The sequence below is a fragment of the Mus caroli genome, unplaced genomic scaffold (genome assembly GCF_978045245.1).
Source record: "Mus caroli unplaced genomic scaffold, Mus_caroli_1 scaffold_9, whole genome shotgun sequence".
Lineage (NCBI taxonomy): Eukaryota > Metazoa > Chordata > Mammalia > Rodentia > Muridae > Mus > Mus caroli.
In genome coordinates this window covers 16,821,928-16,842,500 of record NW_028227264.1, presented here as the reverse complement: position 1 = coordinate 16,842,500, position 20,573 = coordinate 16,821,928, and the positions used below count along the sequence as shown (strand labels likewise).

The 20,573-nt window shown below is 44.0% G+C and overlaps 1 protein-coding gene and 1 long non-coding RNA gene across 2 annotated transcripts in view; one reads left to right on the top strand and one right to left on the bottom strand.

The window, feature by feature from the left end:
• LOC115032146 (uncharacterized) overlaps positions 1–2,181 on the top strand; it is a 6,843-nt gene extending 4,662 nt beyond the window's left edge. The window contains exons 2-3 of the long non-coding RNA XR_003837792.2: positions 1,895–1,998; positions 2,092–2,181. This is a non-coding gene — a long non-coding RNA (uncharacterized LOC115032146). The remainder of the gene's footprint in view (positions 1–1,894; positions 1,999–2,091) is intronic.
• A 241-nt stretch (positions 2,182–2,422) lies between these two features.
• Ifngr1 (interferon gamma receptor 1) lies at positions 2,423–20,366 on the bottom strand. The gene is made up of 7 exons (XM_021173938.3): positions 20,134–20,366; positions 14,769–14,883; positions 11,018–11,184; positions 8,685–8,863; positions 6,169–6,355; positions 5,212–5,336; positions 2,423–3,486 (listed from the first exon to the last, which is right to left on the bottom strand). Exons 1-7 carry the CDS (start codon positions 20,243–20,245, stop codon positions 2,935–2,937), a joined length of 1,437 nt encoding a protein of 478 aa, XP_021029597.1. The 5' UTR covers positions 20,246–20,366; the 3' UTR covers positions 2,423–2,934.
• Between the last annotated feature and the right edge of the window lie 207 nt (positions 20,367–20,573).

Below are 20,573 nucleotides of genomic sequence, written 5' to 3'. Positions count from 1 at the left end.
GAGGTCCTGAGTTCAATTCCCAGCAGCCGCATGGTGGCTCACAGTCATCTGTAATGGGGTCTGACGCTCTCTTCTGGTGTGTCTGAAGATAGCCACAATGTACTTGTATACATAGATAATTAAAAAAAAAACAATTATTACTAAAAATCAGTAGAAAGATGCCTAGACCAGTGAAGCGCACTTCTCAGTAGCTGAGGGCTTTCCCACAGATGAACAGAGCCTGGGGCTCAGATCTAACTAATATCTTAAGCCACGGATGAGTTAGTCTATTGAGTAAACAACACTGGAACTGGAGCATAGGGGCGACATTGGAAGGCATGGGTGTGAACAGTCTATTTTTACTCTGGCCCATCCTGCTATTTTTCTGTTTCCTGGACGTCATGATGTGATTTTGGCATGCCCATTGGTCCTGATGTTTCTGTTTTACCACAGACCTAAAAGCAACGGTAACTGCTGACCATGGTGTGAAACTTCCAAAGCTGTGAGCCCAAATACATCTCTTCTCCCATCAATTGTTTCTCTCAGGCGTCTGTCACAATGCTGAGAGCTCTAATATACACTAGAAGAAAGCTTTAAAGATTAAAACTGTGATACACACACAGAACTGCCATTGTTCAGAGGGATGGCAATCCAACATGATAAATGTTCATGCTTTAGTAAACAGTGTCAGAGTAGTTAGTCAGGAGTAAAATGCACTCAGTTGTGATTGCAAAAGGACATGTTCTGAATACTGGAAATAGCTCCTTGGTACAAGATTGCTTCTAGGGTTCCTGCCATCCACTAAGGTCCACTCAAGTCTCTTGTATATAAGTGTCTGATATTTGCACGGAGCCTGCACACTCTCCTGCACTACTGTAAATCCTCTAGTCAAGGTGCACTCATAATTTGCCTTGGCTCATTTACTAAGTAAAAAACTGAATTAAAAATTTGGCTCATTAATTCATTGGAGCAGATGAACATTTTAATATTAATATTTGTTTTTAAGTATTTGCATGGTATAATCATTCACATATATGGATGTGCATGTGTGTGCGGGTACGAACACTGGTGGAATCCAGGGCTTAACTTCTGGTGTCTTCCTCAACCGTTCTCCGCTTACCTTAGTCTTCCCTGGACTTGATGCTTAGTTTTCAGCTCAGCGGCTCGGCTCGAGCTAGGAAGCCTCCTGTCTCAGGCTTCTTGTTTTGGGGTTATAGGCAAGTGCAGCCACACACAGCTTTTTGTGTGTGCTGAAGATCTAAACTCAGGTCCTCATGCGTGTGCTGCAGCGCACCTACGCAGCAACCTCCAGCCCAGATCTTACATTTCTACTATCTCAGTGATTTCAAGGCCTCCTGTAGACACAAACTGTTCCTTCTGGCTAAGCACTTTCTTTTTTTTTTAAATGCATGTATGTATGAATATGAATGTATATATGTATATTTCATGTAACTATGTAGGGTTTTTTCTTCTGTATCTGGTGTATTTCAGATAACATAATGATCTCAGTCTCTAAACTGATTGCCACAAATGAACAGATTTCATATTTTCTGTGGTTGAATTATATTGGATTGAGTACATGCACCACATTTTCTTTATTCATTCACAAGTCAGTGGACAGACACTCTGCTTCTCACTGTTGACTGCTTTGATTAATGCTACAATGAACATGGATGTTCAGATGTCCCTTTGTCATATTGTATCTTACTTTTCTTTTTTTTTTTTTTTTTGGTCGTGCAAACTTTATATGCCTCAGTACAGGGGAAGGCCAGGGCCAAGAAGTGGGAGTGGGTGGGGGAGGGTGTGGGGGACTTTTGGGATCGCATTGGAAATGTAAATGAAATAAATACCTAATTTAAAAAAAGCACTCTTTCTGTACAACACTCTTCTCAAGGCTTTCTCCCTCCCTCTGCAGGGAAAGTCTGGACCCTCTACTGTCCGGGAAATCTGCTTTTCCTTCTCAGCCACTTGGAGCAGGCTTTCATCCACCAGCTATTTATTATGTACTGAAAAACAGACGTAAGTGCCCTGTCCTATAAGGATTTTGAGATCTTTACACATATGAATGCTTCCCCTGTATGTATGTATACATATATATGTATGCCTGTCTAGATCATGGCTGTGAAACACCCTTCGGGTGCTGGAAATGAACCCCAGTCCTCAGAAAGATCAGCGAGTGCTGTTAGCCACTGAGACGTCTCTCCACCCTGACCCATTTTAAAAGAGATTATTTTTAGAATTACTCTTAATCCTAAAATTTAAGTATATATATATATATATATATATATATACTTATTTTTAGCATATATATATATATATATATATATATATATATATATATACTTCTAAAGCATGAATATATATCATCAAGTAGTGGATGAAAATATGCCAAGTAACTATGGAAGGTTGCCCGAGTGCTTCAATAAATGAATATCCAAATGAGTTTTGGTTTCAAAACATTTTACTTAAAAAATCATATGTAATGCTCCATAAAAAAAAAATGTACAAGCTCCCACCAACATGTTCCGTCACATTCTATCATAGACTTAAGTTCGGCTTTGAGTAGTTTTCAGCTTTCAGTTCAAAGTGAAACATGTAAACATATTATATACATGAACTTACATATACAAAGGTGTGTGAAAAAAAACCGGTCCACCCTGTCCTGTGAGATGATCAGGGTGGAGGAGCAGCGGTGGCTGCAGGAAGCAAGGCTAGCAGAGGCAAACTCACAGTTGCTAGCCCACCTGGCAAGGAGCCGGAAGCGACAATACGTTCCTTTGATAGTCTTGGCATTTGCAGAGTGGACCCAGCAGTGCCCACAGGTTCCTTATTCACGTATCTAAGTCTGATATTCTATGTGGTTAGTATTAGCTAATGTATAGCTTCTTTCATGAGATCAAAGCAGAAAAACTGCCTAAAAAGTCAGTTTCTTCACCTCGGGCAGCACTCGGGACCTTAGGACAGTTCCTGGGCCTCTCCTGTGAGTCTATACCCAATTAGAGACTCCTTCCCCCCAACATCCACAAGCACATCCACCAACATGTGCGGTTTATCATAACCGGAGGACGTGGGGGCCTTTCTCACGGGTGGAGGGTCGTGCTCTGCCATCTTTGTTTCTGAGTTGTTGTTTGGGAGAAATTCCAAGTCAGATATGGAGCTGCCCGATCCCACGAGGCCACTGTCAGAGCCGTTTCTGGAGTGATAGGCAGTGAGGCTACAGGGGCCTGACTGGTTACTACTTAACAGGGAAAAGCTGCGTCTTTGTGTCTGAGTTGGAGGGCTGTCTGGGGTCATGGCAGAAGTGCTTCCTCCAGCGGCCAGAGACTTTGTTTCTTTTGAAAGTTCTTCCTGTTCTGCTGCTTCGGGGCTGTCTGGAGCTGTCACTGTGGACAAGTGCTCTTCACAGATCACCGTCTCATTCTCTAGGACAGCTGGCTGGCACGGTGTGACAAGTGAATACTTCGATTCAGGTTTTGTCTCTGACGTGGCACTTTTTACCACAGAGAGCTAAGTAGAGTGAAAGTGAATAAAGAAAAAATTACTAAAATTAATGCCTGTTTAAAGTGGGGGGGGGGAGAAAATAATATATTTCAGAAAACATGATTAAAATAAGCTCATTACATTTCTTTTCTTAATAATCTTGATTTTGGGGGACAGGGTGTCATGTAGCCTAGGCTGGTCTTAAAGTTTCGATGTAGCATTAGAAGACCCTGAACTCCTTAGTGATGGTCCTTCCTTTACCTCTCAAGTGCTAGGACCTTAGATATGCGCCACAGTGAGTGAGTGTGTATGTGGGTGTATTTATCTATAGACAAAGTCTTACTATGTAGCTCTTATTGGCCTGAAATTTGATATGTAAGGCAGGCCATCTCAAACTCAGAGATCTGCCTGTCTATTTTCTGAGTGCTGGGATTAAAGTTGCGAGCCACCACACCCAGCTTGTCGTTTTTTTAAAAAATAGAATTTATTTAAGGTTAAAAATATAAAGTCGCTGGGCAGTGGTGGTGCACGCCTTTAATCCCAGCACTTGGGAGACAGAGGCAGGCGAATTTCTGAGATCAAGGCCAGTCTGGTCTACAGAGTGAGTTTCAGGACAGCCAGGGCTACGCAGAGAAACCCTGTCTCAAAAAACCAAAAAAATAAAATAAAAAAAAAAATAAAGTCATTAACTATCTCATAACTGCACACCACCTTCTGTACCCCATCTTCTAGCTGCCTGTGGAGATGCCACAGCAGTGTAAATTTCATGTCAGCGAGTGTGCCTTCCTTTACAGTAATGTCTTTAATAGACAAAGAAAACGTTGAGGCTTTCACACATTTTCATTTGTGAAATTACTTCCTCAGGATCAGTGTTTGGAAGGGTAATTAAAAGCTGTGCTGTGTCTGCAATTTCCTGGCAAGGTGCATACAGTTACATCTGTCCGGCTACTGCTGTGGGTCGGGTCCCCACGCCTGCTATAACGGGGATGGGATGGACGGCATATTACAAGGTAGCCTCCTCCTAGTGAGAAGGATCACACATGGACTGTCCACTTGCTGTTGATAGCTCATAGCCACCTCAGAGGCAGTTCTGTCACAGCAAATGCCACTGCACCCCTTGAGCATCTTAGACACCATTCTTGTCATGTATGCATCAATGTGTCATCTTTACACTACCTATAAGCATTCTTTAGATTATTTCAAGAGACTGGAGTGTGACTACACTTAAATATCAAATGTGACAGTTTCCTTCGGGGCCATCTTTTCTTCCAAACTCCAACTACAACGACCTATTTGTGCATTGGAGCTTTGGGGCCATGGGCTGGCTCTCCCTGGCTCTCTCTGGCTCTCCCAAATGCTGCTCCTAGGATGAGAGCTTCACTGTGGCCTCCTGGAGAGTCATAGCTAACCCCACGCTTCAGAGTGCAGCAAGGTCTCTGCCGCTGGCTCTGAACCTATTTCACATACACTTACACTGACTGAACCATTGTCATCTCTTCCCTGGAGACCGTTAGCTCCTTACTAAACTTGTCAGTTTTCATCCTGAAAATTATACAAAGGTACCTGGTGCACAGCAAGATATGAGGCTTGGGGCGCATGGTGGTTTTTAGTGAAGAGAACTATAATAAAGTTAAATAGAGTGCTATTCGCCAGGGTCCATTTTCAATGATACTGAGTGGTGAGGGGACTTGTCAACAAAGGTTGAATTGATATGTTAGCATCTATAACTAAATAAATAATTAAGTGCATTACCAAGGACTTAGGTAACATTATGCTTTTTCTCTTGAATGAATTCTTCTTAATATACCAACATGCAAATACCAGGATAATTACTGTAAAGACAATAAGAGGAGCAACAACCAGAATCCAAATTGAATCTAAAAACAAAAGGAACAGCCACAAGTTAGAAGTCAAGGACACGGCTTTTGCACATCAGAAGTCTTACTGCTGCTCTTCAGCAAATGATCATAGCAAGCTCATCAGAACACTGGTACAAACTGGGCAGTGTGCGTGAGAACTCAGTGTGCCTCGTAGCTAGGTCAGACTCTTCCCAGTGCTGCAGGCCTCCAGAAAGAAAACCCATCAGTAGTCCTGCCAACCATGACATGTATGAAACACAGCAGGGACCAGCCTGGTGAGACAGCCACGAAGCTGAAGCCATGGTATTGATATCCTGGGGGTAACCAACAGCCGCTGAACTGGTACGGAACACTGGCTGACAAGAGGGAAGCCATGCCTGGCACTGGAAATCTGGCTAACCACCAACATCTGATGAGGCCCTGAGAGCCAGAGGGGACCCTGTGACTGCCACTTTCCCAGTGGGACTTCAAACTATTCTAAATGCTCATGCTTCCTACACCCACAGACATCTCCATGGTCCTCTTCTGACTCTTCTCAAGTTAACATATTTCCAAATTATGATTTGGAATAGCTATATTTATGTAGATAATTGTATATATTTGTTGTGTATCTTTTCTTCTTGGGGTCAAGAGGTTACCAGCCGTCTAGGAGCTTTGTAAGTTGGCTGCTATAGAGCACGCCAATGCTTGAGAAGCCGTCTTGGTTTAATTTTGAGCTTCTCCCAGGAAAGGGACTATTAGATATTCTTTTAAAGAAAAGTCACGTGCTTAAGTTATAAATCAACTTGCTTATTTTCAAGTTGCCCCACCTCAGCACTCTGTCTTCAGTTGGGGATAGGCAAGAACTTACCCTTTCTGTCGTCATGGAAAGGGGGGATACAGACGTCTTTTGATTTTTCTGTTCTAACTTGCCAGAAAGACGAGATTCCGTCGACTGAAACACAGTATCTGGAATCCAGTGTGGATACTGAGATGTTTAACTCACACAGAGTCTCATTGCACTCCTCTTTATTGACCGTATGTTTCGTATGTAGGATCTAAATGGAAAAACAACAATATGAAAGTGTATGACTTCTTTAACCCTGGCGGGGGAGGGGGGGACTGCTGCATCTGTCCTAGTTAAACACTGCAGGAAGACAGGTAGAGAGTAAATATGAAATTAAAATAAGCTTTGATAGCATATAGTCAGTCAACCTGTGACTTCAACACAGTCTGAGAAAGTACATCAGCTGGAAAGCGATGTATATGGGAACAGGATTGCTTAAAACTTGAAGAATGTAAGTTTTAGCTGGCTGTGGACAAGCCCGTACTTGGTTCTCGTTCCTAGAGTCCTAGAAGCAGCTGAGGAGAATGGAGAAGCATCTCACAGGAAGCAGATGAAGGCAGCTGTGAAGGCTACAGGCTTTCTGTGCAGTAAACACATAACCATGGCTGGTGTGGTACCTTGTACAGTCGGATCTCAGTCCTGTGCTGGGGCCCGGACACACAAAGGCAGTATTGTAGCTTGGCTAGGTCACAGGGAAGGGCAGTGTATTAAAGGGCTGGTGTCTGAGGGGGCAATGCTGGGGTGCACCTGGCTGAGGTCTTTAAGAGACAGTCCCTCAGTGGGAAGTTAAGCTTTGAGTGTAATATGGCCCTTACAGGTCTTCAGTTGGTAGTAATACTTTAGGAGGTTTCAATCTGGTCTAAGTCACTTGGAGTTTACCCCTTGAGGGTGCCTTGCCTGGCCTCGCCTGCCTCATTCTCTCATTTCCTTTGCCACACACTGCTGCTGCTATGGTGTCCTGCCCAAGGACATGTAGCAAGGTGACCATGGACTGGGCCCTAAGAAACTCAAAGTCAAAATAAATCTTTACTCCGTTATGGTGTTTGTCAGATCTGTGGTCACAGGGAGGTGTCAATCATGAACACAGGCCCTTAGGTCATGTGCTTGGATGTATTGGGACCCCTCCCCCACCCCACAAGGATACCTCTCCTGTTTCTGCTCTGGTTTGAGGTGAAATCTCTTGTGAAAAATGGTGTGTAACTTGGTGTGCATGCCTTGGCTGCCAGCAGAAGAATGGGAGAAAAAGCAGTCGTGGTTTGTACAAGTCCTGCTGGCTATGATGCCCTGTCTGCTGTCTCCAGAGCTGAGCAGATGCAAACAGCACACTTTGTGTCTCTAAAACTGAGCTAAATAAACGTCCCCTCGTTGTCACTTTGAGTGTTCAGGTGAATGAAGGATGACTGACACCTGTACTCCAGCGTCCATTAATTTAGTGCCTAACAATCTAGCGCAGACAAGAGGTAAGAAACAGCGTAACAGGAAGTGAGGAGTACGGCTCGGGGAATCCTAGGAAAACCAACTGGACCACAGGAAATGAAGTAACCTGCCCAGTGTGGAAAGACTAGGAAGAGGAGGTGACAACCCCATGGACCGGAAGAGCAGACGGAAACGGTAAAGGGCATTCTGGGGAACTGCAGGTCACTTCCAGTGAGCCACGGGCGGGCGAGCAGCACTTCAGGAGAGAAGAACACGAGTGAAGCTCCCCAATGCCTGCTCTGCCTCCCTCTGCCCCCTGCACCTCTCTCCCCAACCCCCTGGCCCTGTGCTGCTGTCCCCGTATGCCAACTGCACCTCTGTCTTTCCTTGGTTCCAGGCTTCAAATGATGTCCCTTGACAGAGCTGCAGGGATCAGCTTCTAACCCTAGCATTGACCCCAGTTCCCAGCTTTCCTGGAGGGTTCCCTGACTCCTCCTCTGAAGGCCACGGTCCCATCCCCATAGGCTGCGGCACTGGGATCTTCCCCAGTTTGTCTGTACTGTTCACTTCCGTAGTTCTGGGTACTTAGAAGGCCCACAGTATGGACTTAATAAATACTATATTTACAAAAAGCAATGCACAGAATGGAGGGAGCACAGTTTGAATCAAAGTGTGGACTCCATATTGCTGCCAGAATAATATAGTCATGGCACTGTAGATGTACTGTTAGCTTATCTTTCAAAAATAACTGAAATCTCAGTTGTATATTATTTTACATTCTGCATATTAATTATAAGTAAGGGAATAGAAAAACCCTAAGATGATATTCATCTTACCAGAAAAGAAACGGGTATACAGAGAGAGTAATGTTCTAGAGAGGGCCCTGAGACCAAACAGGCAAAGAAAAAACCATAAGTGCATTCATCTGGCCCGTGTTGGCAATTAACTCCATTTTGGGTCCCTTAAATAGTATTTATGTCGGTTTTTTCTTATCAGAATCTATGACACATGAGTCTTATCTGCATCCACATGAATGGTCTGCCTTCACCACAACTTATGAGACTAGCTTGCACGAGCGATAGACCAATTCCTACTTTTAAGGAAGATGGCAGAGAAGCACTCACCTCCCCACTCCTGTTATGCTCCACATACACAGTATAGTCGAATGTGTAACAGGTGCTCTCGTCACCAAACATGGTTCCCTGGCTCTCTCCATTCACAACGACTTCAGGGTGAAATACGAGGACAGAGAGCTGTTCTTCCTTCTTCCTCCTGATCTCCAGGCCAGGGGGTCCGACCTTTCCTGGAGATAAAGGGAGAGCGTAACTCCTCCCAGCACAGCCACAAAGTCTACCCAAATGAATGGGTACATTTAAACAACTGCAAAGATCTCCAAGACATTCTAAGAATACAAAGCTTGGTAAATCTCAGACAAGAAGCTCTTTTACGTACACTCTGCCTCTGTGATTTAACTTCACCTCTGACCTTGTCTTTAGGAAATATGATTAGTGATAAATGTTGCTTTTTCGAAGATGAAAGGCAGGACTGGTTGTCCACGAGGATAGAGTAGAAGAGCAGCTGAAAACGGTTTGAAAGCAGCCTAGGCAAATTAGTGTCGGGATCAAAACAGCAGACGGAGATGTTGCTCAATGGTAGAGCACTTGCCAAGTAACGTAAGGTCCAAGGTTCATTCCCCAGGACCTGACTACCACGTAAACATACAAAACAGACACCCAAGTAAGTACCTTCTCCTTTATTTTTGTAGCTTAAGAAACCTGTTTTCTAAAAACTGTTTCTGAAAAGGCCCTCTTCTTTCTATCTATCTATCTATGTGTAAGAGTATTTTGCCTTCACGTGTATCTACACACCATGCACATGCCTGGTGCCTGTGGAGGTCAGAAGAAAGTTTTGAGTTCCCTGGACCTGAAGTTACAGATGGCTGTGAGCTACCAAATAGGTGCTCCTGGGATTTGAACCAGGTCCTCTGGAAGAACAGCCAATGGTCTTAGCCACTGAGCCATCTGTACAGCTCCTAGAAAGCTCCTTGGTTATTTTTCTCACTGAAACCCACCGTCTTTAACATCCATGGATGTCTGGTGGGATGGTTCTATAAAAGATTGCTAATGGTTCACTTCTTTGCTCTGAAAACCAGAACTGCAGACTCAAGTAGTCTGGATATATTCTGGGTCTCTGGCGTGCGTGGTTGTTTGGTGAACACTGGTATATGCTTCTCAGATGCACTGCGCACATACACTCTTCCACTCAGGTCTGGTGTTGACACTTCAGTGTATCCTTAGCATACTCTCCGAGACACAGTAGGTCCTTGATAAATCTGTGGTGGGCAACTCTGACATGACGATGGCACATATCGGATGGATCCAGAGAATAAAAAAATACCTAAAGCAAGTAAAGGAAGGGCCCACGGAAAAGCCCGGGGTACCCCCAAAGCTGGGGTAGAACCAAGGCAGTGGACCCTACAGGCATGAAACATGGAAGAAGTGAGAGTCATAGAGGGTGAACTAGGAAGGGAAGCTGGAAGGGATGCCATGAGGGCCAGCAGGCTAGGGCACAGCCTGAGCTGGGATGTCCCACCACAGCAGAGATCTGAGACTCAGTATCCTGCAGTTGGAAGTGAGAGCTGAGACCAGTAAATTATAGGGCAGGCTGCTGGGAGTGCAAAGAGCTGAGAGCCTTGGACTCAGACATAAAGAACTCTGTTTCTCCTTGGACAGGCTGGCTTCAAACGCTTCACTAACTCCTAATCGTCCCCATCTGAGCCTCCTGCCTGCTCCCTTATACAAGTATGGACCACCACAGTCTGCTTAAACTCTAAAAGTGTTAATATATTATGTTGGTATTTTGCTTCCAAGGTCTCCAAGGATTTAAGGAAGGTAGGAGGAATGAGCCCAGTGGCCAAGTCCTCAGTGAAGTAACATTGAAATGAATTTCACAGTAGATAGGGAGAGAAAGGCAGATGTCCTCCAGCACTGAGCAGCGCTGGTCAGGACCTGAATGAACTGGCTGATAAGCAGTTTTAAAGTGGCAAACTGAAGGCCAGTTCAGTGATGTTTTCTGAGACCTGGATGAAAGACATTGGCTCCTTAAATTGTCATATGCTGTTAGACACTTGTTACAACTACCAATAAAAGCAAGCATACAGGGAAGTGTAAGTACTTCAAAATTAAAATGTATCCATGTAGGAGCTAGAGAGATGGCTCAGTGGTTAAGAGCAATGGCTGCTTTTCCAGAGGACCCATGTTTGGTTAACAGCATCCATATGTCTGTTGGTAACTACCAGTAATGGCAGTGACAGGATTTGGTGCCCTCTTCTGGCCTCTGAAGGTACTTCATGAATGTGGTACACACAAACATGTGGACAAAGCACCAATACACACACACACACACACACACACACACACACACACTGAAAAGTTACCTGTGTGTACAATCTACTTACCCTTTCGGCACATAAGGAACTCTTTTGACCGTGCATAGTCAGATTCTTTTTGTCCAACCTTAGCTTTAACTCTGGCCCAGGCAGATGCATCAGGATACATCATAATTTGTTCATAGATATTACAACAATGATCAGAAATGTTGGTGCAGGAATCAGTCCAGAAACCCCTAAAACAAAAGAGAAGAGATGCATGCTATCCCATATTATCACACAGACTTTGGCTATCCACCCATGTCTTGATTTTCATCCAGTTAGCTTCTTTGAAGGGCTGAATTAAAACAGGATGAAGACGCCAGATGAAAGGAAGAGACCTTATTCTTGAATTAGAGGTACATTTCCAGCCTCTGAAATTCAAATGGCTCTAAAATCCATGCCTTTTGACCATGTATCTGATGTCACAGGAAATGCTACATCATGAAAAGTTGTTTGTTTCCTGTATGAAATTCATTATTCAAAATATCACATAGGCTAGCGAAGTAGCTGGATGGTAAATTTTGTGGGTCATGTACAAAGCCCTGGGTTCACTGTTTACAAAAATTCAATTTAAAAAATGGATCAAACAACATAAAAATTACAAGTTACTTTCAGGCTATATGTAGGTACAGTATATATAACCCAACTCCCACTTCTAATATTATATATATATATATATATATATATATATGGGGGTGTGGTGTGGGTGTGAGAGAGAGCTCTTCAAGATCTGAAAAAGTCAAGAAATATGAAATATTCCTGTCTTAAGCATTTGAGATAAGGTGCACTTAACCCTTGCTGTAAATTCCTTATAAGAGACAGGATTAATACAATATATTTCATATTTAAATTTTGAACTCTGCTTAAAAAACCATGATGGATTCTATTAATAAAGATGTGATTCAATTACAAGATCAAATACATTACAAAGATCACTGTCGTCAGTTTTTGTTTTGTTTTCTTTTTTAAATTATCTTCCTAGTAAATGTTACAGGTATTACAGGAAGACAATAGCTGGGGTGTCAGCTTCACCTGCCACAGTTAATGCGTTAGAAGTTCCCTGTCCACACAAGAACTTTTCATTATCCCCACTTCATTGTTAATTAATGAAAACATAGATATGGGTTTCTTTCTTATTATTATGTTCTTATTGATATTGCTGCTTACGCTGTCCCATCCTTTGGCCAATAAGAGCCTACTTCAAGATGCCTATTGGTTCTCTTCAACATGTCCCCAGCATCTGTCAGCCACTTGGGAAACTTTCTAACTACCTTTCTGTCTTTGCAGGCGGGGGCTGTTGCTTGGACACAGAATGCCTATTTATTTGAACAAGTTGGACCTCAGCCCAAAAAAAGACAGAACAAAAAATCCTTCAAACCAAACAAACCAAATTCCCTGAAATCTCCATTAAAAAAAATCTCGATTTTGTTCCTTGGCTTAACCCTGAAATCAGGATTTCTCAAAGGAAAACAAGATGTTCTTCCTATCGGTTTCCACAACATTGTTAGCCATTTCTTTAGGAAGCTGATCTCATGTGCTGGCTTCGGGGTTTTCATTTCCTGTGCTGTTTACACACTCAGACAACACCAGCAGCTCATCTCATTCATTTCTTCCCCAAAGGAATACACTGCACGTGTCTTATGTCTTACAGCACTTAATTTACAACAAAGCCTGGAAATCACTACATCTAGCTCCCTAGAAGCCCCCTTCATAGTTTACAAAGCTACTGCGTTAGTCCCTTTCTGTAGCAGCTGTGTGCTCACCCTCCTATCCAGTCTCAAGTCGGGTATCTTCCCGGTAAGCTCCTAGTGAGGAATCAACAGATCCAACGGCAAACACTGGCTGGAGAGACAGTTCAGCCAATCAAGTGTTGCTATGGAAAGCATGAGGGCCTGAGTTCAAGCCCCAGAGCCCATGTAAAACAAAAGAACAAAACAAAACCATCACACCCCAGGTTTGGTGGTGCATGCTCATGGGGTCCCAGCGCTAGTAAAGCAAAGACAGACAGATCCCTGGGGCTTGCTGGCCAGCCCACCTAGCCTATTTGGCAATCTCTGGGGCAAATGGTGCCTCAGGAATCCATTTGAGGTTGTTCCCACCTTCCACATGTATGTGCATACACATACATACACTCCTACATACGTATGAACATACATTCATGCATACAACAAACACAAATGTGACGTGGGAGCTGGGGGTGTAACGCAGAAGTAGACAGCTTGCCTAGTACCTATCAAGCCTTGGGTTTGATATTCAGCACCACAAAAATGTGCCAAGGTAAGCAGATTACGTTTTGTCAGATACACATTCTTTCCCCATGCAAGGATCTATTTTGCATTCACATTAATTATGTATGAGGCTCTCTGCCTACCTCAGTGTTAAGAGTTTTAATGTTTTCTTAATTCGAGATTGATGGGGGAGGGCCCAGTCCACTGTGGGTGGTGTCATCACTGGGGTGGTCTTGAGGTCTCTAAGAAAGCAGACCATGAGGAGCAAGGCAGTAAACTGTACCCTCCATGGTCTCTGCATCAGCTCCTGCTTCCTGGTTCCTGCCCTGTTTAAGCTCGTGTCTTGACCTATTCCTCTGATAAACAGTGATTTAGAAGTGTTAAGTCGAACAAACCCTTTCCTTCCCATGATGCTTTGGTCATGATGCTTCATTGCAGCAAGGGTAACTCTGACAGAGCTATAATAGCTCTTGAAATATCTGTGGACTTGTGTAGGAAGAGGGTATTCACGACCTCATGGAGTTCTGTCCACAGATTATTTACTTAGAAGAAAACGCAATGGATAGATTTGAATGCTAACACCTTTGTCACATGACCAGGCTGCATGACACCAAATCTGGGACAGCTATTGACCATGATCTATATGGTAGATATAAAGACTGCCTTTTAGCAACCTCAATTAAATCATGAGAAGACAAATCCACACTGAAGTCTTGTTTTCCATCTGAGTCCACTTGAACTGTAAGTATTTATTTCTAGTGTTATGGGGTCTGCTTAGGTCTAACACAACTCAAACGCCAGGTCAATGCAGAATAGAAAAATGTGTTGTGATCAAGCTGCTACTGATCGATCAGGGATGCAGCGCAGACTCGGGAGCTGAACTGAGATCGAGAATGCCAGAATGTTTGAGCTTTTAAGCTTGCAAACCACAAACATCTGCACAAGTCAGTCACATATTTTCCACCAGTGAGGACTTAATGATAGGGCACTTTCTCAGAACATTTCTCTGTGGTACACTTATCCTCTTCTCATTGGTTGGTTTATTCAACAGTGGCGGGGTGACTTGCCTAGCATTCGTGTCTCAACCAGGATGTCAGTTATTCACTTACAGATCTCTCCCTGTCAAGCAGGCATCAGTTACCCAGGGAGGTCTCAGACACTTAAACTTTATTTGACCCCTATTCAAAATGGAAGCTTTATTCAAAATGGCTTCGGTTTGGGTCCTTCTTACACAAGACACTGCTAAACTACTGTCAAGTGGTGTCTGCCCTCACTGCCATCACCCGATATACCTATTCCTTGGTAATAAATCTTGGTTCCTTAATAAATCCTAGTTTACTAAGAGACTAGAGAGAAACCTTGGAAGTTTGTGGTGTTTCTCCACTTCACTACTAAACAAACTCATCAGCATCCTTAGCATCTTTGTGACATCTACAGACAGCTGACAAGTTCAGCGAGTGGGAGGAGGGGTCACAGAAGGAAGGATGACAGAATGTGCAAGGATTCAGATTAAAACAGAATAGAAATAATAATAAATGAACAATACTTACGAATACACCTTTACCTGTACAGTAAAAATAGGAGTCTGTGACATGTTCTGGTATTCCCAGCATACGACAGGGTTCAAGTTATAAGACTTAATTAGAACATTCGTCGGTACAGGCACTGTAAGAGATTCAAAAGCAAAATGGACCACAGTAAGAAACCAACATCAATAATAGAAAACCTTATCAGATGACGTTAGAAAGACAGACATGCACATAAAAGAGGAAGTCAGTGCAGCAGGTGATGGATTATTTCAATCAAAGCAAACTTATAGGATGTGTTTTTATGGAAAATGGACAGGAGAGTTCTGATTCTCTTTGAATTATGCAAATGTAGTCATGATATGAGCTGTTAGCTAATCTCTACTGTCCTCTAGAACATATTTAGAGTCACCCAGGAAAGACACCTCTGCATGTGTCTGTGAGGGTGCTTTCTGGGAAAGTTTATCTGAGGAGGGAAGACCCACCCTGGATGTCGGAGGTGTCACTCAAAGTCAGCAGTTCTCTCTCCGTGGGCCGTGACGCCTGTGGTAACCCTCAGTCTCCAAAACTTATAACACTAGCAAAATTACAGTTATGAAGTAGCAAAGAAAACACTCTTATGGCTAGGATCACCACAACATGAGGAACTGTATTACAGGGTTGCAGTGTTAGGAAGATTGAGAGCCACTGCGGTAAGGGGTCCCAGACTGAACTAAATGAGAAAGGGGAAGAAGGAAGAATGAGCACCCTCCCTGTCTCATGGACCTGACTGTGAGCTCACGGTGGCAACCCGACTCCCACTCTCTGATGCCATACCCTCTTTACTGTGATAAACTGCACCCCTGAGATTGTGAGACAAAACACGATCTTCCTTGCTTAAAGTATTCCTGCTGAGGAGAGCTATCAGAGAGTGGAAACAGCCCAAGAAAGAGAGGTGTGTTACAGCCAACAAAGCTGAGAGGAATTGGAGAGGTGAAGAGCGCTTTGACGTCAGACATGGAGATGCTGGGTGTGGAGTTCAGCCTGCTGGTTTTCAGTCTCGCTTTGGCCCAGTATTTCCCCGCTATGCTCTCTTTTCTCCCATTCGGAATGGGATGTCTCTCCTGTGCCACTGTATGTTGGAGGTACGTGATCTGCTTTTTCAGTCTTATTCACAGGGGATTACAGTTAAGAGACTGCAGACAATATCAGAAGTCTTTGAGCTTTTAAACAGGGTTAAGATTGTTACAGACTAATGGGGGCCTCTCAAGATGGACTGAACGCATTTCTGCATTATGGGGCCCAGGAAGTGAAATGTGGTGGTCAGAATAGGAATGGTCCCCATAGGCGCTTGGGTTTGCATGCTTGCCCCATAAGGAATGACACTATTAGGAGGAGTGGTCTTGTTAGAATAGATGTGACCTTGGTGGAGGAAGTGTGTCACTGTGGGGACAGGTTCTGAGGTTTCAGAGACTCAAGCTAGACCTAATGTGGCATTCACTTCTGCTACCTGTGGATCAAGATGTAGAACTCTCAGCTTCTTCTCCAGCACCATGTCTGCCTGCACATTGTTATGTTTCCCACCATGAAGATAATAGGCTAAACCTCTGACCCTGTAAGCCAGCCCCAGTTAAAGACAAGACAAAACAAGTAAAAACCATGTAAATAGTAGAAAAATGAGTGTTTGCTCTTGAATAAATTTTAAATTTCTTATATTGATCTAGATAATTTTTTTAAAAAGCCAATGCACATCTTTATACATACCTAAAATATTCTAATATTTAAAACTATTTGTTGAAGTAATGATGTGTGTTAAGTGACAGTAATTCATGCACAGCAAGCTCCACAGAGCACATCTCAGATGATACCCACCTTGAGCATGTACTCATCCTGTGAATGACATATAGTTACGGGACATATTTTATCAAGGAGAAAACAAAGCTTTAGGGAAGGGAGGTAAAGATGACAGTGTGCAACGTTTTGTTCATTTTAATTAAACAGCATCGCAACTGTTTAATAAAACGAGGGATGTAAGTAAGCTCAACATAAAAGTACAAGTGGGAATAACTGTTTTCTGATAATTTCACAAACATCTACCCCATGCAGTAATGCTAGACTTTAAGGCTCCATCACAACTGTATACAGTACAAAAACAGAATAATAAATTACAGTAAGTAACATCTGTAACTTGGACAGGAAAAAAATGGATACTGTGCATTTTGATTATGAATCCCTGGGAGAGCTAAAATAAAATTGCCCTTTCACAAGAAAATTGCACACAGACTAACTCCTTGCTCTCAAGCAGTTACTTTGTTCTGACCAAAATCTCATTCTCATTATTCGAACAATTATGACAAAGCCATTTATTGCTCATCTAGTTTGTGAAAATTTACACTGTTGCCGTGTGTTGCTAAATTTTGGATACCAGTTTTTTAAAACTTTTTATGTGTTTTCAATCTCTAAGAGGTTTTGTTGATGTTGTTTGTTTCAGAATCAAAATGTCATCTTTCAAAATCTGTAGCGATTGTGAATCAGAAGTTTACACTTTAATCTTCACTTTAAGCAAAAGGAATTGGTGTCCTGGCCTGGGGCTATAATAATCCCAGCATTCAGGGAGCTGCACCAGGGAGCTCAGCTTGAAGCAAGTTTGGGCTACATATGAGATTCCACTTCAAGACAGAATACACAAACAAATAAAAACAGCAGAGGGAACACGACAAAAAATCTAAGGAAATGCATTATAAAGTGCTGGGGTACAATACAGAAGGGCATAAGTGTTACCATAGGGGGTGCAAACTATGAGGTCACACAGAGGAGGATCTAAAGTAGAGGGAAGTACCTGGCACTAGGTTTAAGGCTCTGCCCTGGGCCAGGCAGCTGTGTTCCTCTCTCCACCCACACCCAGTCAGAGTCCAACTGACCCCACCTCCTTAATATTCCTGCAAGCTTTCCCCTCTCCTCCATTACACAGCCACTCCTCATGGCATTTCCCGACACTTGAGCTCCAGGTCCCTAATGGGCTCTCTCCCTCAAACTACTTAATATGATGCCTGGCACTTCTAACTAGCATTCTCTAACCTTGCACACCACTCAGTGACACCAACCATACTGGGCACATTAGATTCCTGGCTTGGGCCCTACACTTTGTTCAGGAACAGTGTGCTTCTCCTTCTGAGAATTCCTCCACACCACACCTTTCAACAATATCCTTCCCACTTGGTTGGCACCCAACCAAGCTAGGGAAATGAGCCTTCCTCTGGGATTTTGTTGTGACAGAAGGAGTTGCAAGATTTTAAAACCCAAAGGCTACCAGCACACACCATTCCTGCCAAATAGGGAATCTGTCAATAACCAGGACAACTAAAAATAAAAAATGGTACATGGTAGCTGCTGCCTCCTCTTCCTCCTCCTCTTCCTTCTCTCCTCCTGTTCCTCTTCCTCCTTCCTCCTCCTTTCTTCTTCAGTTTTGTTTGTTTGTTTGTTTGAGATGGGGTTTCCCTGTGAAGCCCTGGCTGTCCTGGGACTCACTCTGTAGACCAGGCTGGCCTCGAACTCAGAGATCCACCACCCCTGCCTCCTAAGTGCTGGTATTAAAGGTGTGCACGACCACTGCTCATCAGTGGTAGCCTTCTTGTGTTCCAACTTCCTGAAGCCAAGCTGATATCTCATTTTCTGCTCTCTTGGAGTCTCTGAACCAATAACCTTCTGTTTCAGGTTAAGCCAACTAAAGCCACATTTCCATCCCTTGATATTATACACAGCAAGAATTCCAGTGGTTTCCTATTTCTCTCCTGCCACACAGTCTATGTTAAAACTCTCCCACTAGCTGAACATACCACTTCATATCCCTGCAAGCACATTCTCTCTAAGCCTCTGGTTCTAAGCCTGGGCTCCATTTCTCTGAAAAAGTCTTCCCAGAGTCCCCTGAATGGGGTTAGGTCCCCGATCTTGATTTCCAGCAGCCTGAAAGTAAATTCAGTCTCTCATCACAGTGTACTTCAATGGCCCACAGGGACAGGCGACTCCCCGGGGTAATGGCTGGCAGTGGGATGGTTAAGAATTTGTACTCTACCACCTAGTAAGTGGCTCCTACCACTTGCGCAGCCCCCTGTGCCTCACCATGGATGCAGATACCAGTGGCACTTTCAGTAGAGGTGACTGTAGAAATAGATCTGTTATGTGAAAATAGACAGTGCCCAGCATTCAGTAAGTCATAACTATATCTACCTAGCCCTTGGTACCATGTCTATCCTAAGGGATGTCTAAGGATTTGTTTGCTTAAATTTTTTTTCCATACATGCATCCTATATTTAATTAAAATTTTTAAATTACTAAAGCACAAGATTTTAACAAGACATTTTCATACATATTGCATACATACCATTATTGCTTCTGATTCATCCCTCAGTTGCTCCTGGCTCTCTGTTTCTGGTCACCTGCCTCCCCCAAGAGTCCTCTCTTCTACATTAATGTCCCATGAGTTTTATTACCCTGCTTTTGCTTGTTTTAAACTCTTCTTCCTCAAGATCTCTTCCTCCCCTCTCATGATTTCCTACACACACTTCTCTGGGGTTGATTTATCATAAGAAAACATGGTAATTGTCTTTTTTGATCTGGCTGTGTAACACAACTAACACTAGTTTTGATTCCACTGTTCTGCAGTTATGATTTCATTTTTCTCTATGGCTCAGTGGAACTTCAGTTTGAACGTGCACCTCATTTTCTTCATCTGACATCTAGGGGGTTACATCCGAGCTACTGTGAAAATCAGGTCAGGGCAAGGCAGGATGGGAATCTGCACGCCTAACTGAAGCCATAAGAGGGATTCAGAGCTGGAACTTGCCTGAGAGTTAAAGAGGTCTCCCCATGCCTTCCAGCAGCTGGAGATTGGGAACTTCTCAGATACTTAAGATTAGGGACTGGAAGGGCATGAAAAGTTTTATTGCTGTCTCTAGAGCTCTAATCATAAAGAGGAACCATTCCCAGCATATATGTCCTGGGAACATATAATCATTTGAAATCAAAGGCTCTGAGACTTAAGCTATGAGAAGAACCCTTGCATCTCAACACTTAAACGCCAGACTAACAAATCAGAATCTCTTAGTATCAGTTGGCACCCCTTTTCCTTCAGAGGATTCCGACAACAGATCGAAAATAAAGTCTGTAAGTCATACACACAATGCCAAACGCTGCCGTGGAAACTAACTGTAAAACAGACCACAGATGTGTTTTGTGTCGGCAAAGAAGAGGTGAAAGCAGCGTGTAAACCGCGGAGCCCCCGGGGGCCCCCGTGGTTCCAGGATTTGGGGCTGCCTTGCCCAGGGCGGCGCAGCAGGAACGCAGGGACTTCCCAGCCGGGCGCCTCCGGCCTGGCCTCCCGCCCCAGCCCGCAGCGGCTCGGAGAGGTTACCCGAGGGCGGCTCAGGATCCTCCGTGCTCGTCAAAGCTCCACTCCCGGCCTTCGCAGACAGCATCAGGACCACCAGCAGAATCATCCTGCCAGCTGCCGCCTGCGGGCCCATTCCTGCGCGAGGGACACCTCGGACAGGGGACTCGCGCTGCCCGTGGCCTTGGCGTCACGTCCGCCGCAGACTAGGTCGCCAAGTCCGCAGGCGGTCTGCCGGGGGAGCTGGGTGGGGCCAAAACCAAAGCTTAGGAGACCAGCCAGGGCCTGAGGGGCGTGGCTTAAGTGGGAGGCGGAGCCTCACGGGGCAAAGGGTAAGAAGGCAGCTCTTCAGGGGCGGACTCAGGGCGGGGTCTGGCCAGAGAGGCGGGATCAATACGCAATCTCTTAGAGTTGATTGGAGGTTGGGAGTAGAGGTGGGATGTGAAGCGGGGTCTATACGAGGA